The sequence below is a fragment of the Platichthys flesus genome, chromosome 4 (assembly GCF_949316205.1).
Source record: "Platichthys flesus chromosome 4, fPlaFle2.1, whole genome shotgun sequence".
Classification (NCBI taxonomy): domain Eukaryota; kingdom Metazoa; phylum Chordata; class Actinopteri; order Pleuronectiformes; family Pleuronectidae; genus Platichthys; species Platichthys flesus.
In genome coordinates this window covers 24134029-24153098 of record NC_084948.1, presented here as the reverse complement: position 1 = coordinate 24153098, position 19070 = coordinate 24134029, and the positions used below count along the sequence as shown (strand labels likewise).

The window sequence follows — 19070 nt, the reverse complement described above, 5'->3', positions numbered from 1 at the left end:
TCAAGAAAGAAGGCATTAAATTATGTGGATTTTGTAAAAGTGTGAGATTTTAACCTGTTTTTCAAGGAATAATTCACGGAACTTGATGGAAGAATGAGGTGTGAGACCGATATGTATGAGTGTGCAGCCCTGCAATTTGGTGCAGCCTGATTCGATTTAAGGAGACAGTTGGCCCTTGCTGGAGGTTTACGCTCTACTGAGTGGCATTCCACTTCTAAGTCTGAGCTTCCCTCTGGACTGAGAGCTTGAAAACAAGGCAGGAAGTAACAAGTTTGACACAAACAGGGGAAACATCCCAACCCTCGGGAATGCAATCATTAAAAAAATAACATTTCATTGACTAATTCTCTGCGAGTAAAGTCATATTAATGCTTAACTCAGTTATATGACTGCAGGCGGCTTCAAAGTGAAACTCCAACCATAAATGCTTTACAACAGCTGCTGTAAAGCAATTTAAAAAACAGCTATTTTAAGTTTACTCAGGTGGTGGCGTTTTTGCAGATATCAAGGTAACAACATCAGACACTGATTGCAAAAAACAGCTGTTCAGCAATGTAAACATCAGGTTTTGGATCTAGAAAATACGCGGAAGATAAAGAGCTCTTATCTGGACATTCCCCGTTTACACAGACAGAAGAAGAACTGACAGATATACTAGTTCCCCGCAAAACACACTGCCACAGCCACTCAGTTTAAATTAAGTGGTGCAGCTCTTGGTTTGCAGTCTTGCCCTAAAAGTTACCGGAAGCATCCGCCAAGACACATAATAAAACCCTGCTCGTGTCCTGGAGGAGATTTCCAGCACAGATCAGCAGCCAGGGAGTCCACATGCTTCCCAGCGCTTTCCCTGCATTTTTGACAGGCAAAATAATGGATAACACATCTTCAACTGCATCGCCCGAGGAAGTGCAAGCTGAATAATCGCAGGACTCCCGACACAGTGCAGGCCGCGGGGAAAGGTGCTGAGATAATAATGGACACTTACTGCTCGGAACCCATCAGGGTGTTGCAGGGTCTCTGTCCGCCGCGCAGCTGTCTCCGCTTTTATTGATGTTTTTTTTGCACATGCAGCACGGGTCAGTTTTCCCCTGGCTCACGGCGGCTTCCACATCAACCTAGATGTGGCTGCAGTTTGTGTCCTGAATGACAGATGCCAAACGCGCCCACCTCCGTTCCGGCCACCTCACAGCAGGGAGCCGATAAACTTACAGAGGCGTGAAAATAAAACCAATATTGTGAGCAACCTTTCCTTTCTGGGCCAGTCAACTGTGGGGGAGCGACATCAGTTATACACCAAATCAGATATCAAACAGGAGATCAAATATACAACCATACGCTCTGCAGTGTCTGCACTGGGTTATCAGCGGGGCCTGAGTGCCCCCGACTTCCCGGCTTCTATTATCTCCCTTTTTTCACATGACGAGTCATTTGGCATCTATGCTGTCTGTTTGAAAACACACACAGACACACAAATACACACTCCGGCCGGCCACTTAATCTGTGGTTATCTTCAAATGTCAGATGGCGAAACCCATCACGGTCAGGCAGGCACATGCCGAGCTGAACAGCTTTGGAGGACTTCACTTTCATATCCAGCCGCTCTCACAGAGATGCGGTGATGACGACTTCTATCCCTCCAATGCTGAAACTATAAAGACCCTTTTACAGAGCCCGTTCAACACCGGTATCTTCCATTAAACCACTTTCTATAACGCTAGACTTACACGTGTGCTTTCCTGGCGTGGCCTATGCTCCGTGCCGCGACCGCAATCATAACAACACCAGTCCGTGATTCATGCTCATGTCGGACTTTCATGGTAACGTGCCATGCTAGCGATCAATGCATTCTAAAGAGAACGACACGAGAAATTAAATAAAATCCATAACCAGGTTCAGCAGCTGCCTCCTCTCTGTTGCATCAACGTGATTTGATTGGGTAGTAAATAAATGAGCGATTTGTTTTCAGTTGCAGCCTCCAACGCATATAAATGTGAGTCCTGGGTAAAAGGTATCAACACGGAATGGGCGGGAGCTTTGGCTTTTTGGGAGTTTGCTACAAAATCGTATTTAATGTAAAAGAGAGCGAGGGCATGGTTGATAAAGGAAGACGACACTGTCATGTTGCAATCAAAGGGTGGTAGGGGATTTCTTAACAGTAATATAGCAATAAAGTGCTGTAATTATGATAAGCAATGTTCTGAATCTCCTTTAATTTGTGTAATTTTGCTCTGGAATAATCATGTTGCATTTGTGCCGCGTAAATTATCCAAATTCAGAATGAGAAACGATCCAGGCCATATTCGGATAAAAGCCATATCTTCAGTGTTTCCTGCATTTCTGTGCTCCAGTGGAAAGACGGGCGCCGGCAGGAAGCAGCGAGAGGAGATGCCCTGAGAGGAATGCCAACAAAGGACCAGCGCTGGAGTAGCACTATCAGGGCGGCCGTGATAGCGACGCTTTCGCTAATTACCAGGTCTTAGCCAGCGGTGCAGAAGATAAGTAGATGTGAATGATATCAATGGCAGCGGAGCAGTGTACTTCAGCTCCTAAGGGGCTCGGCTGCACTCATAATCAATCTGTAATTACAAATCTTCCATTCTGCTTCACCTCTGCAGGTGACACCGCTCTCTGTAGTCGACTCTGTTAAAGGCTTCCTGGTGTCCCACGTAATGGTGCCTAGATACAAGTCAAGACAGACTATAACAACAAGGGTGTGGATGCTGTAATGAGCTTCATGGAAAAATCTATATTTTCTGTTTTCAGATCCTGGACGACAGAACAGCTCATACTCTGCCAGAAAGAAAAACTAATTTGATCCCATTTTCGCTTATGAATGGATTCAGATTACTTTGTCTCGCAGCGATTTGTGCAGAATGAGAGGCACGACACAACGCAGACAAATGACGATGGTCAGTGTCGGCATTATCCTGGAGCTGTTCACTGAAGATTGGTGTTTTCATTATGTCTGCGAGTCTATAAAGCCAGAGAATAACTCATATTTAATCATTTCGATTCATCCACACCACCGCCGCCACCCGCTAGAGACATCAACTCATGAGCCAGCTCGAGCAATAGCCAGAATATGTGATTAAAAAGCCGTGAGTTCACAGCATGACTCTGAATCACACCCAGAACAAAACTTTCTCTAATATTATGGAGTAACCAACTGGAGCTCGCCCCGTTCCCCTGGGGATGCATGGCGAGCGTGTTGGCTGAGGCCCGGGTGTAGTTGGCTTGTCACGCCTGGGAGGACAACAGCGGGGGGGCTCTGACGGGTCCAGAGCAGAGAGCAAAGTCGCTCTGCTGGATCAAAAGCCCCCTGTTCATACCTGGCATTAACATGCGGCCGGGGCGATCCGGTCACGAGAGAGGGTGAGAGAGAGAGAGAGAGAGAGAGAGAGAGAGAGAGAGAGAGAGAGAGAGAGAGAGAGAGAGAGAGAGAGCGAGAGAGAGATGGGGGGGGGGGTGCTGAGTGAATCAATGCTCTATAATGAAATCATATTTTACTCATTTGAGATAGTAAGGGAAAAAATAAAATCAATACGCGGCGGTGTGTTGATATTCTGACAGATCACAACAACTACATTAAGTCATGTAATGTGAAACACTGAGGAGTGTAAAAATATATTCTATTTATTAAGAAGCGTTCGTGAGTCAGGCCACGTCCACGCTTTTTAAAATGTATATTAAAGATCCTGATTGGTTCTTTACCATCTTGAGTCAAACCCAGCAGTGATGGCAAAGAATTGAAAACACAATTTTCACAGACCTAAGACCTAAGTGCAGGTCTGGATGCCTCCAGACCTGCACTGGAGTCCAGATGTTTTCCTGAAATTATCCACAGGGACAACGTGTGATAACACAAATGTCGCTCTGGACAAATCTGTAACTTTTCAATGCCCGGCTCCAAGTACAATGTCCAGAAAATGTCCGACTGAGCCCGGCGGTAAAGTTCCCAGCCAGCGAGTGGGCATGTTGATGCTCGAGCCAGGCACCGGCGTCTGACTCAGTCTATCTCCTGCTGCATTCTTCATATGTAAAAAAAGGCAAACTCTGGGAAAAACATCTGGGCCCAATTTCCCAGACATTTTCCAGAGTTCGTGTCTGAAAACGGCTTCACTGTCACCGCCGTTCCACCTTTGCTCCTGCACTCCCCCTGGAAAGGAGCAGAACTCTCTTTTTAAGTTTGAGTTCTCGGTGACATATTTTTTTTTCCGGAGAGAAAAAAGAACAAACATGTGAGTCAGGCAGGAAGTAGGAAGAGTGACTAATGAAGGGAATGAAAGCAGCAGAGCCAAAAGCGGAGCAGCCATGGAGGGGAGATAAGGTATCACTGCTGATACTGTTGTTCCCACCTTGTTTACAGCTATTTGTAATCTGCTCTTAATCACGCTTTTTAAATCACATTCCTCTGATTTAGACTCCAACACTATTTTACTCAGAATATATTTAGTATAACAAAATGGAGTTTATTAATACTTTCCAGATCTCACACGGCTCCATGCAGCTCTTCTTCCACCACGACAGCCCTATATATGGCCATCGTCCCCTGCTTGATCTTCATAAACACAAATATGGGTAGAGCGGAGTCTTCTGTCCTGTTTATAGCCTCCTCGAGCTTTCTCTGAGGTGAGGCTCACTCTGTGCATTCCACAGGCCGTGTGTTATGCTTTCAGGGGCCTGCTTTTTGGATCGAGTGGCTCAGAATACATGCAGCCACTCTGTCTTATAAAGAGCTGAATGGGTGTTCTTACTCCAGAGCACTTTCACAGCCTTTGTCTGCTGGCTAGATCGAGTGAATGCCTTCTTGCCAGGTTTTGTTTATGTCTTCTTTTTGCCGCTCGACTGTGGAGGCTCGACTACGCTCCGCTTGCGAGGAGTAAAAATAGACCATCGGCAGAGCGTGGTGTGTTCGTCTCTTGAATCTGAAGACAACTCATAGCTTAACTTGTTTATCTTAAGGCGACAGACCTCTGACTGCTGTGAGACTCTGGGGATTTCTCCAAATGTTGACTCTCCCTCCTCTCTCCTCCCTCTCTCCTTCTCTTTCTAAATCTCTCCCTCCCCACGATGCTCCTTTGGGTCTGCACCCCCTGCTGCTGTGGAAACCAGATCCTATAATGGGAAGAGCCCACCCAACTGCCGCTGACCAGCTGGAAACAGAGTCTGGGAAGCAAAGCCTAACGGGAATCACACCACGTCGCCTTTCCACCCGAACACTCGACCCTCCCCGCGTCTCCACAAGTCCGGCCGTGGGCCACAAAATGGAGATTATTGCTGTCAGCCTTGAAACACTGAGGCATGACAATTTTTTTCACCCCTGAGACATAATTTGATGCAGAGCAATCGCAGGGTTGTCATTTTATGATAATGACGGCACTGACATTTTGCTTATTACTGCACCAAGGTGACTTTGATGGTGTGTGTCAGCGAGGCTTGAATAAAAAGCCCACAGTGCACGTTCCGCTCCTTCAATGAAGTCGCATTCCCATTGATCACTAAACACACAAACACTCATCCTCTCCAGGGTCTTGCCACCCCTAATTTATACACAGTAAAATCCCACACTCTGTTAGCATTCACAATAACGAGCAGAAAATAGATTTTAGCCCAGTGCCATAAAAAAAGCTAAAAGAAAGCCGTGAAAATGTATTCAGTTCAAACGCTTTCTCGAACTCATTAAAAAGCCCCTCAGATTAAACTTGTAGCGCTGATGGAGATGGGGAAGTTGAAGGGGGGGGGCAGGGGGGCAACAGAATAAATTTACGCTAAAATTCCCAGCATTCCTGAAGGCAGACAAACGCAGGGCCTCAGCACACAGGACAGGAATACACTCAGCCACATGCAGGCTACTACATTTGTATTTGAAAACTGGATACGCCAGGCGCCTGCACCAGCGAAGCAGCTAAAATGGAAACGAAGCTGGTCCTGTTTTAGTCTTTGGAAACTATGACATCGACACTGATTGACTGGGTCTTTCCAGTCATGATGTAGCCCTCACTGATTTGTCAGCCTTCAATCACATGACCATCTTCTGGAAGTAAGCACATGGGCCCTGGCCTCGGCTGCTGGTGTCAAACGCAACATGGATAATCAGTAACAAATGTTTCTGACCCTGTTGTTCAGTTTAATTCTTCATTTTGCAATAATACAACAGCTTGCAAGCGTAGGAGACAAACTATTATTCGAGCACTTCCTGTTTACAATGGCTGTTTACATGTGTGTGGTCACATGATATGCGTTTTCTGGCACGTAAATATATCGACGGGGATCAAAACTGATGTGGAGCCCAAATGCTTGTACTGACACAGATCGTCCCACCTGATGCCTGAAGCAAAAGATTCACTTTACCAGAGCACATGGCCTTTTCATTCATTTACACAACTACTGCCCCCCCCCATCTTCCTCCTCTGATCTCCCCCTCAGCTGCCGTCTTCACCTGTCCGGTCACCGTCTGTAGGGGCCACATGAGTTTGAGTGACCCACTGAGGCACAGAGATTCTCCCCTGCTGCACACTGACCTTGATTCTATTCCTCGCAGAAGAGAGAGGCGAGAGTCTTCACACGTTACTTACCACGAGAGTGTCTTCTCCTCATGCAGCTCCTGATGCTATTCCTGGCGGTCGAGGAATAGGTTGCAGGAGACAGTCGGAGTCCCTGACTAAAATTAAATGAGATGTCTATGAGTCAAAGTGGTGAAACGGATAAAAATAAATTACTCTTAAGTGGATGCTCGCACTGCACTGGCTCTTTGGGATACGGAAGTTCGCGATATAATGCGTCTTGGGTTAGAGGCTAAAGAAACTTAAGACAGCCAATTATTGTGGATTCCTTTACCAGAAATAAACTCCTCTCTTGGCTATTCGATGCTGCCATATTATTTGCAGATCTGTCTCCATACATCCAGCCCATATTCTATTCCATCGCCGGCCTTCTATTTGACCTACGAGGAGGCAGCACAAAAGAAGTATTGACCCCACATTCCCCCTCACTAGGAGGAACAGGGTGTAATTAACTGTAGTGTTAAAGGCACGGTGCCTCTGAGACTGTAAAACAGGGTATGAATACTGAGCAAACTACTTTATCCCACAGGGCTAAGACGCAATCTATCCAATCCATACTTATTCATTTATTCGGCCGACTCATGGCCTCTGACTCCCTCAGAGATGTCTACCAGGTCAAATGTGGGCTTTCCATCTTCTTCATTCCTAATTAGACATAACATGTGGTGAAGTTCGGGAAAGCAGATTTATTTTGTCTTCTTCCTTTGTTCTCTCCTTGTGTTTTTAAAAGTTTATCTGCCAGAGAAACTAAGAATACTTACACTGAATGAAAGGGGGGTTTATTCTCGAAGCCCCACCGGTGACTTAAGCATTGCTCACTGCAAGTACAGGCCAAGGCACTGACATCAAACACACACTCAACAACGTGTGTCACCAGTGATACGGGGAAGCGGAGCCGCCTCCATCTGTGAAGCATCTGTCTAGGCCGTGATTCATCCGTTCACGCAAGTTCACCGTTTTACATGTGAGCCGCCAAGATGGGATCTGTGGTTTCTTGCTGGTTCGCCCTTTCTGTTCTGGGTCTTAGAAAATAAAAGAAATTCGTGAAAAAGAATTTCCTTCATCTATGAATGTGTCGAGCTGGCAGCCAGTTTCTCTCTGTCGATCCTTCACCCCGGACCCTGGATTCTTTCCTCTCGAGCCACCAGCAGATTTTTCACATTTGTGCAACTAGTAGCTGAAAAGCTGAAACCTCATTTAGAAGGGAGATTTTATGAAAACGTGCCTGGTGCCAAATTATCAGCTAAGCTGTTGCAGAGCGAATCACTGATATGGTAGAAGGTCGAGGAAAGAAATTTCCCATTTTACTCTGCCAGAAAGACAGACATACAGTAACTACAATAGAGAGAATACCTTAGCCAAAGGCAAAGGGCCCCTTAAATACAATCAAGTTGTATATGGCGGTTTTTTCATCAAGATTCATGATTTCTTTCCTGGGAAATCAGTGAAAATGACAAAAAACACTCTCTTGCGAGGTAGGAAAAAATCCCCATTGTCTGGATTAGTATAAAAATTCAGAGGGTTCTTTCTTGGCTCGTGTCCCGTCCTTACACCAGGTTTTGTGGAAAACTGTTCTGTCGATTTTAGCACAAACCCTGCTGAAAAACCAACCAACCAGTGGACAGGGTAGAAAACCTAACCTCCTTTGCAGAGGTAATAAACTCAGCTCAACATTTTTGTGCGTGGGCTCACAGCTGAGTTTGATACAAGGGAGATTTATTGTCTTTCAAGTCATTTGTGGCAATACAAAAAGTTGCCTTGTATAACCAGCTGTGAGTAGCATTACCATCAGTACCATCTGACATCAGACGTTTGAAATACAAGAAGCTCCAGCCAACACATTGTAGAGGTGCATGTGATATATGTGTTCAATAACTTAGTTTGACTCTTGGATGTTATTAAAATGTTTATGATCCTTGATGAGGGGAAAAAATCCAATCAGGTATCAATGATTCATGATCTGCTAAATTAATCACGACTGCAAACTAGCTCAGTTAAGAAATAGCCTCGTCACTGTAGCTGAATAATTAGACCACAATCTTATGCTTGTTTTGTCTTTAGTTTAATAGATACATTTTTTTAAACAGCAAATAATCTAACATTATTAGCTGGAATTAGCAAATGTGGGACATTCTAGATAAATCATCAAAATTGTTTGTTTATCGGTTGTTTTTGCAAATTTATTATTTTATAAATCGTATTTTCGGCAATGCTAAATTGATTTATAAAAGTCATTAATTTCCCTCAATTGCCAGGCTGCCTTTCCCTCTGTTTTAACTGCTATTATAATTCCAGACACACCAGACACTTTTTCTTGTTCCGGTGACAAAAACAACCCAACAAGCTGCACGCTTGCTTCTCTGACAGTGAAAACAATGACTTAACAGAGTAACAGACTGAAATTACCTTTCTGTCTGTCCTTTGGTTCCCCAGACTTCCTGTTTGACAAAATCAAATCCCAGTTGATGCTGGGCTTTCCGCCCTGCGGCTCTCTGTCTCCCTTATATCTAATGTGTTCTCTCTTTCTGCCTTTCTGGCTGCAGCCATGTCCATTCTTCGGGTCACTGGGTGCTGCCCCGATCTAATTTTGCAGACTTGCAACGGACAGCAGAGGAAGAGGAGGAGGAGGAGGAGGAGGAGAGCAAGGGAAAGAGAAGGAGCAGGAAAGGGGAAGCTCACAGAGGGGTGCACAGAAAGGCAAAATTAGGGGAAAGGTGAAACCAGGCTGAAATAGAAAGTTAAAGACTGGGAGGGCTAGAAAAAATACAACAGCAGCCTAACAGGGCAGAAAAGGAGAATTGAGTTCATCCTGAGACCAAATGAAAAGCGATTGAGTGGCTGGAGTAAAAAAAAGAGACTTTGGTGCACAGGCTACATTTCGCTGCCCTCTTGACTCCAACCACCTTCGTGGTGTTGGTGGGGCGTTGAGCAAAACATAGCTGCCGGGCTGAATGAGCGCATTACAGTGTTGCAGGAGTGGCCTGCACTTTAGGTGATCAATCAACCCAGAGGAAGCGATGTCCACTTTATAACCATCAGTGGCTGGAAATGTGAGCAGCCAAGAGCAAGATGGCGTTTTAAAAACCATTACACAGGACTCTAGTCTGCAGAGAAAAGGCCTGGTTTACTCCATTCAAAACTATGGACCGCTGCGATCTCATTAGTTTTATCCAATGCCTACATGCTAGAGGAGACAGTGCAGTTCATCATCTTCACATCAACGTGGCAGGCCTACGAGGACAAAGGAATACAGATTGGCTTTTGGAAGCAAAAGGATAACACGGCACGTCAGGGAATATTCACCCCCGGCCCCCGGATGTGTCCTGTCATCGCACACCACCAAACAATGACTGTCAAGAGAGGCTGTCCCAGTGAGAATCTTCCCCCTGGAAACATGAGCTCTTCATCCAAAAGCCTTCATCCAAAAGCCTTCCTCATATGGATGCAGTTTCATTTTTGCCGGAGCCCACCTCTTAAAAAACGAGTGCTAGCGGTGAGTGGGGAGTGGAAGCACACATTCTGGGACTGGGAGCGATCCAGCTGGCAAGAGCTCACAAAGCCGACACAAGGACAAAGCTCCTGGCTGTGCTGGTATGGCTCTCGAGCAGGGCAACACACTCATGTGCCAAAGAGCCCCCGGCAACATTTTGGAAACCACACTAGCAGAACATATTTAATTTATTTACACGTCCTTATTATTGGTCACGCCCCCTGCCATTCATTTTACGCTACAGAGGTGGTGGAGACAGATGTGGTATGTATAATTTCATTTTGCCTGGACCACCGTGATATTGTATTACATGTTGTGTGTTAGAGGTCACCTCTGCGGGAACAAAGCAGTTACTCAGGGATGTGATACACTTAGACAGAGGAGAACTTGACAGGAATCGGCCCGGCATCGAACGTATTTCATGTGTCTATCCTCTCTGCGGCTTCATGCTGTTCATTTACTGACATTCCACACCAGTGTGGGCAAACGAGATGCCGGCACAGAGGTGTAAACAGAGCCAATCAACCAGAAAACGAAATGGAGAAGCTTTCCCAGAAGGCAACGCAGCCAATTATTTGATATTTCAGATCAGCTGCAGCTTCAGTGGAGGCTGATGTGGGAAGTTTTCAACCAGCTTGGCCGGTGAGGCGGTGCACGCCGCGGAGGCTCGAGCCAACGTGCTGCTTTGTTACTGTTTCCCCTACAAACATGTCCTTTAGCCCAGTCAAACCAGTTTAATGTGGTTTCATCTGCTCAGATTCTGCCTCTCGCTTCACAGTTTTCAAAGCTTTTTTATTTTGATCACCACTTTGACTCAACAAAGGTTCTGCGACTGGTCAGAAGACAAATAAGTCGAACAATTATAAGTTTGTCATCGTAGTGATGGCATTCAATTTTTCCTCCAAAAACTGTGATTGGTTCTTATCTCAACAATGATATAAATGGACTCTATAGAATCGCGGCTGAGCTCAACCTTCCCTTGTGGCAGTGAAATGTCCTCGGTCAAACACGACACCTCATCGGTGAATGTAAAGTCCTCTGATCGTACCCTACATCCCGTCCCGGCAAAGCAGAGCCCCTCGTATATTACATCGTTCGTTTTTTTATGTTGCTTTCTTCTTCAAGGACATGGCAGATCAACTCGCCTTCTCAATAAAATATAGCCTATCCCCTGCTGCCTTGAGAGGCTATATCTCCTGACATTTTTATCAAGAGCGGAAATGATTTCAGTCCAGCTGACATTCTCCGTGGGTCAAAGCAATATTGTCGAGAGATTTCAGGACGTGTTTTGGAACGACAGGCTCCAGTCACATAATGTGTGATTCTATTTTGGCTTCGAATGCAACAAATCAACGTTCAGGACCGTGGATTTTTCTGGATCACAGTGGTTTCCATTGACTGATTGTCTTGAAAAAGGCAACATGGGAGAGTTGTCTGTGACATAAACCAAGTTCAGATTTGCTGGGATGCCAGATTGCTTCCCTGGTTTGGGGCAGGCCCTGTGTACGACTTCTGCTTTCACACTTTCACACTAACACAACTTTTTGGTTCATGTGTATTGTTAGTGAAAAACCTCTTGTCTTCCAATTTTCCAACTTTCAGCTGCTCCTTTGTTGGTCATGCAGAAAGTGTCTCATTGTCTCTCGGATTTTTTAACTAATTAGTATTTTGTTATCTCTGGAAACAGAGTGCCGTGCTTTTCTTTTTTTATCAGGTGAGAGTAGAATTAGATTACATTAATGTACTTTTTGGCATTTTCACATTGTTTTCCTTCCAGTTTATAAATGATTTGGGGATTTCGGTTGGACTTGGCAGCCGGTCTACATCATAAGCCTATTAATCCATTGAAGTGAGCTGCACAGTGTATGAATTAAGTCTGTCTAAGACCAGGATTTGAGATCTGAAACACAATCCTGGTGGCGGAGACTCGGCGCGCGCACGGCCATCACCGAAATCTGTAGGTTCAACAGGTCAGTGAGGCGGCCTGCGCCAGGAATTCAGCCCTTCTAGACGTCTGCGGATTTAAATACATATTTGAAGTTCAGAATCCACAGCAGTGGGAGGGGTAAAGGAAAGATATACGGCCGGTCTGAAAACAATGAGCAAAGCCAGTGAGGACTGGAGGGAATATAAATCAGAAAGTCTATCTGAACAGACCTTTAAGTTTTGGCTTTCTTTGTTGTAAACACATCCAGAGCAACCACAATCTCTTCCAAATTTGGCATCAAGCCTCAAAAGTCTATCTGCAGTGATCTAGTTTTCTTTCTCAAGCTGCAACTGGACCTCATGCTGCTCTCAGAAATACACTGAACTCCAGATAATCTCCTGAAACCACCCAGACGGGCTGTATGTGGGAACACAGATGTGAGATGAGTAAGTTGCTGAGGACATTCTCCAGCGGTTCTCCTGCCAGCGCCCTCGTAAAAACAAATCACAATACTGCGTTTTCTTCATATGTGAAAGACAAACACCGGAGAAAGTCCAATCCAACTTATCAGGTCCTTTTCCAGAGTTCATGGATGAAAATGGCTCAAGTGATATGATGGGTATCCCGACAGTTTCTTGAACTGTCCCATAAGCAGATCAGGTGTCTGGCTTTTATAAGCAGGAGTATCTCTGGGAAAAAAAATGCTCCAATGCAAACTGACTGGAAGAGGCCCCAGGCTCATATCACTAATATTTAACGGGTGATCATACAGTCACGGGGGCCTGTCAAAACAAATGTCGGAGCATAACTGCCTGTCAGGCGGCGGAGAGGAAAGAGGAAGAGGAGACAACGGCAATGAAATAAAAGGCAAGAGGATAAAAATATGTACAAAAAAGGTCATAAAGTTCTCAAATCTTGGCAGTTGAACAAACAAATGATTAAAAGCTCTCTTCCTGCTGTTTGCAGCTCGGCTTGGAAGCATCCCAAAAAAACACCAAAACAAGGATTTGAGAGTGTGTGCATGTTCGTGTACGAGCGTGTGTTTGTCCATGCCAGAAATCTTTTAATGTGCGAACCCCCCCCCCCCCCCCATCCCGTCTGCACCACAGTTGTTTAGAGTCGGTGTCGCTGCATATCTAAGAGAAGAAACTACAGTGAAAGCAGTTGTTTAATGTAAGCAGCACAGAGATCACAGGTCTTTGATTTATGAACCATGAACAGTCTCATAGACCCAAACTGGGCCTTTGCCAGGAGTAATTAACCAGCTCCGGAAAACAAGCGTGAACAAGCACGCAAACGGCATCAAAAGGAGGTAAACAACAACACTGACAGACACAATAGTTACTGTTAAAACGTCAGGTCAGCGGCTAATGAGACGAAGAGTTGATAAATCCGTTCGGCTCTGATCCATTCCATTGGATTGAATCAAAGTACGTGGGGGAGATATAAAGCGGATGTTTTATTTTGCGGCTGCAGCCTCTGTGGAGAAAAGAGCCTCTTCATTAGCGGACAATGCGAGCGGAGAGGGAAACACAAAAGCAGGATGATACTGGCATCAGACGGTGAACCGTGAGGCTTCTTTGCATGCACCGCATCACCCACTGCACGCCTCATTTGCTCCCACTCCCTGTTCCCGCTAATCACAGAGATTTGATCATATCTCTCGGCACACAGTTTCTGTTTTTCCCCCCGCAGATCTTTACTTTCCGCTAACAAGAAGTAAATGCTGAACGTTTCAATTATCAGGTAATTGATGTCCCCCTCCTGGGACATCTCTGCCTTTTGGCTAGCCTGTATTTAAGTTAGAGGATCTGCCCACCGTCCCTCCACTATCCCTGCATCTGATTTTGTGTGTGTGGGAAAACGTGAGCTGTCAAAATAATTTTTAAGAAGCGGGGAAATGGCAGGAAACTCAGAGAGAGTTTTTTTAATCCTATAACCCAAAATAGCAGCGTGCTGTAAATCTCTATGTATGGGGTGGTTGCTGGCTTTAAAGGGGAGCTCTCCTTCCATTTCCGAAGCCTTCACCTTAATCATCATCCATATTATACATCATTAATACAGATGTTCCTAAGTAGCTAAGCCTTTTAGAACTAGGACATGCTGCGTCGCGGTGGTCCTCTGAAGATTTATCCTCCTGCCAAACCTGGCAGCACTGTCGAAATCTCCCTGCAACCTGCTTCTCTGTCACGTCACTTCTTAAAGCCAAACTCAAGTGATGGGGATTGCAAGTAGCGGCTTGGTGAGCCACAGTATGCAAGCAAACGGTTCGGAGTTAATGAAAGGGCTGGAGCGCCGCAGCTCCTCAAACTAGGGCAGAGAAACTTGCAGCAGCTCGGGTGGAAGCTCTCCCTCAGACCTCAGGTCCCGGGAGAGCACATGTGCAAAATCAACAGTATACATAAACAAGTCCTGGAGCCGAGTCCACTTAACGATAATCAAACAAACAAAAAAGAAAGACATTTTTTCCGTGGCCATGAGCTGCAGCGTGGACGGGAACTCAGAGACAGAGAAAAGGGCGTGGGTTTTCTTTTCAACATAAAGAGACACATTCTGGATTAAACCCAGAGCAGAAAATCACACTGACGTGCTGTGGGCAGGCTCGCAGCCCCATTGAAGCCCAATTTTCCATCATTTCATCAGTCAAATGCAAAACAAAAGATGGGAAGCGATGCCAAAAGTCTGCTGCACAGAAGAACGGAAGGACGACAGAGAAAAGGAGTAAATACATGAAGTATTCTCTGTTTCTCCTTCTCATGTTTCACTATATTTACAATATCTGCACCCAGTGGAGGGGTTAGCACAGCAAGAAGGTCCCTGCTGTGAATCCCAAACTGTGGAGGTTGCATGTTCTCCTGTCTGGATTGATCCTCTCTGTGTACGCCTCCCATAGTCCTGCCCCCCCGCTCAATGTCAGCAGGAATTGGCTTCATCCCCATCCCCCTGCCCCTGCAACCCCCGGGATAAGGGGAATGGATTGTGGATGGATCCACCCAGTGAATTTTTCTGACAAAGCCTTAAATGACCAAAAACCTTTCATAAACTATTGACCCTTGCACTTCTTAACACCAACAAGTTCATCCCAAAACCAACAATTCATCTTGTAGCACATTTTCAAAACAATCGTCCAAAAATCACTTTGCTTCATACAGCAATGGGCAGAACCCGGGGAGTGTTGCTTTAAACTGCAGTCGTGCTCATAAATAAGAAAAATGCAACTGACCCAACATTATTAAGTGAGCAACATCACCGGGATCCTGCAGGCGGACTTTTCATTTCCTGTGGAGTCTGGATATCTGAGGAAACGACAGCTTTCCTGCGCCGACAGCCGCCTTCGCTGCCAAGGAGAACTTGGCCAGAGGTAGAATTTGCATGGTTATCAAGATTTCTATGCCTCCTCGTTTCCCTCGTCAATGTGATTTTGTTCCGTGAACAACATTCCTGTCCACGAGTTCAAAACTAATTTGATGAGAAGTTAATTACGGCCATTAAAACATCCTGAATCCATACAAATAAATCTAAATCTAAATCTAAATCTTAGGAGTTAAAGAGAATCTGTCAATGAAAGGCAAAGTGTACCGAGAGTGTGATCGGACTGTTTAACATTTCATAGGCGCAGATCTTTCAATAATGATTATCAGAGTGTCTGTACTTTACTCCCTCAGTGAGATGAACACTTCACTGAGAACAGGCACCGTCACGCTGCTTCCAGACAAGCACTGAAATCTGCAGGTCCTTCGAGTTTTCTCCACAATGCAAATGTCCGAGTGAGATGCTCCATAGTTTCTGCAGACTTCCTGCTTTCCAGATTTAAAGTCTGTAGAAATCCAGGGGAGGTAGATGTATAAACACAGCATGGGATCCCCTGCTGGACAGTCTGGACTCTCTCAGTGAAAAGGCGGTAACACACCCAGGGACAACACCAAAGTAAATATCAATAGAGGTTGAACTGACTATGGGTGTCTGTGTGTCATCAGGAAAATCACATAATCTCCGCAGCTGAGTTAATATGTCACTTCCTGCCTCTGCCTGCTCCACCTCTCCCTGAGAACCTCACACTGGGTTGTGCATGTGTGAGAGCCAAACTGTAGGCAAACTCCTCAGCCAATTCTCTGGATCTTACCCGCAGGACATGTCTGAAAACAGCTTCAGGCATAAACACACTCAGAACAACACAAAATCGCACTCTTACCTCCGACAAACTGGATGCCGCCGGCCACACGGCCAATGGTACGCGAGATGAGGTCAGAGATGCAGCAGCCCATGAGCGCCGTGAGCGCCACCAGCAGGAGGAGGCCGCATCCCACGCCCGTCACCACCGTGCAGATCCTCCACTCCAGACTCGGGATGCCGTTGAAGGAGGCGTAGCGCCCGCACTGCTCCAGCATGACGGTGGCCTGTCTCTCCTCGTCCCTCACCGGGTAGGAGCAGCGCCGGAACGTGCCAAAGGACACAGGCTTGTCCATCTGTGTCCCCAGCAGCCAGTAGGGCATGAAGAAGCCAACGCAGGAGGCGGCGGCACACAGCAGGGAGAGCAGGGCCCAGATCACACCCGTACATGTCAGACTAGACGCCATGGTAAACAGTCTGCGAGCGGGTCACACAGTCACTGAACTGACAGCAGTTATATGAGCAGTCGCTGTGTTGAGGGGATCCTCGCACTGAGCATTTAACACGGGCAAGTCTTCACCTTCTCAGTGACTGCGGGTCCCTGGGGGGGGGGGGGAGAGAAAGGCACAGACTGAGCACTGACATGGAAAATCATCCGTGGGAACAAGCTGTTGACTTTAGGGTTTAAATAACCACAGTTAGAAATCCAAAAATCACTGTTAATGTCTTAATACCATAATAACACGAGGAGTTAGAGAAACTAAGACATCACGGCTTCATGTGGTTTTGTGGTTGGTGAGTAAGATCTGTTAAAGTCCTTGAAGACTTTACCTAAATGATGATGTGAGCAGATTAACAGACAAATTAATAGTTCAGTTGATGGAAAATCGATTCAATTGATTTATAATTCAGTTAGAATCCATTAGTGATCAAACTCAGGCCATTTAACAATCAACTGAGGTTTGATAAACTGAGAGGAATGATCTTTACCCATCTAACTTATGTGTTAAAGACATATCTCATTATTACCATATGGAAACCATGCAGGCCGCTAAATAATAATGTGAAAGATTAGTTGTAATTTCAATGAATGAATCATCTTATATGCAAAATATCTTGTATTTACAATATGGGCAGTTTATTATTGGAAGAACAGGTTTTATTGAGTATAGCTGCAGAGAAGCAGTTTTATTTTGTTAAAAGATGGACACTGAAAGCACAAGCAATGACATAACACCTCATTTCCTGTTTCTTTATATAGTTTATAGTAGTTTACATATACTTATTATTTATATAATGCCGGTTTCTTGTTTTTTATATTGTGAGTTTGGTTTAGTGGACTTTTCAGAGATAAGTACCACAATGTGGTTTCAAAGTGTTATGTAGTTGGAGATCTGATGGAAATGAATGACGATAAATGCAACATGTGAGGAATCTGCCAGGATCAGAGCACATGCGTTTCAGTTTCTGTGTGTGGAATAAATTAAAAGTTAGTCAGTCGTGTAATAAACTTGTCATGCATCACAACATCACACGTATGACACCATGTGAAATACACAGTGAGGAGCACAGACAGGGGGAAAGTCTCCGCAGACACACACACACACACAGCAGGAACACTGTGGTGGTGGTTGTGTTGTGTTAAGGGGTGACCTCGGGGGAACAAGTCCTTTTATCGCAGTGCTCCCACTGACGGAATGTTAATAATGTAAACAGAGTAGAGGAGGAAGAGGAGGAAGAGGAGGAAGACGAGGAGCAGATCTTACATGTTGGGAGAAGGAGGCTCGCTCTCTGTGCACCGTGGCTCTGTTTCCATCTGCGGACTCCAGATCTGTTGGTGGGTCCCAAACTTTTCCTCCTTCAGTCGAGGGGAATAAAAAAATGTCTCCCCCACAAAAGTGACTGCGGACTCCGTTCAGTGATCAGTTCCTCCTCATCAATGTAACCCCGGATCAATGATTCACTCCTGTGCGCTGCAGAGTGGAGACGTGCGTCCTCCGGCTGACTGAGAGGAAGAGGACTGACTCCCGTTTCCACATTCCTGCTCAGAGAGAGAGGGAGGGAGGGGAGAGAGGGAGGGAGGGAGAGGGAGGGAGGGACGGAGGGGAGAGAGGAGAGGGGAGGGACGGAGGGGAGAGGGGAGAGGGGAGAGGGGAGAGGGGAGAGGGGAGGGAGGGATGGGAGAGAGAGGAGGGAGGGGAGGAGGGAAGGGAGAGAGAGACAGAGGGGAGGCAGGGGAGGGAGAGAGAGACAGAGGGGAGAGAGAGGGTTAGGGAGGGGGGAGAGAGAGAGGAAAGAGGGAGAGAGAGGGATAGAAGGGGAGAAAGGGGGAGAGAAAGGGGGAGAGAGAGAGAGAGAGAGAGAGAGAGAGAGAGAGAGAGAGAGATAAAGGGGAGGGGAGGGGTGAGTCCATGAAACTCTCAGGAGGTGACCGTCACTCACAGGTGTCCCCGCCCCCCTGTGGGCGGGACTCTGCTACTATCGGTCCCATACGTGCTGCTGCTGCTGCTGCGTTCACTGACATCTCGTAAACTGGTAAAGCCGTAGTGGAAATAACGTTCCACAGAGTCGAAGTTAACCCCCATTGAGATGCCATAACAGAACAACATAAGGAACGTTATGTATTAATATGATTTAATGTTTTAATTTAATAAAAAAGATAAATCAGAATATCATGATACGATCGACTATGTTCACTGCACTGGATTTACAAAAATTTAAAAAGTGATGGTGACCTAAAGTCGATGTATATGGATAAATGACATAAATTAAGTTGAGCTCAACTTAAAAAATGTATATATATATATAAATAGTCTGTTTCTATACAGATATATACAGGTATATACTGTACTGAATAGATAGATAGACACATACATCATCCCTCAAAATGAGATGGGATGCTGTTCATTCTATGAATGTTTTAAAATGGGGTGTAAAAATTTGGGGTGCAGTATCTTGCTCAAGAAACTTGTCATGCTGA

General features: G+C 45.6%; 1 protein-coding gene across 1 annotated transcript in view; it reads right to left on the bottom strand.

Annotated features, from left to right (window-relative positions):
- Positions 1–18117, bottom strand: part of LOC133952402 (LHFPL tetraspan subfamily member 6 protein) — a 46484-nt gene extending 28367 nt beyond the window's left edge. Inside the window, exons 1-2 of the mRNA XM_062386825.1 lie at positions 17857–18117; positions 16173–16691 (exon numbers count right to left, since the gene is read on the bottom strand). Coding sequence (XP_062242809.1) covers positions 16173–16557 — 385 coding nt within the window. The 5' untranslated portion in view covers positions 16558–16691; positions 17857–18117. The remainder of the gene's footprint in view (positions 1–16172; positions 16692–17856) is intronic.
- Between the last annotated feature and the right edge of the window lie 953 nt (positions 18118–19070).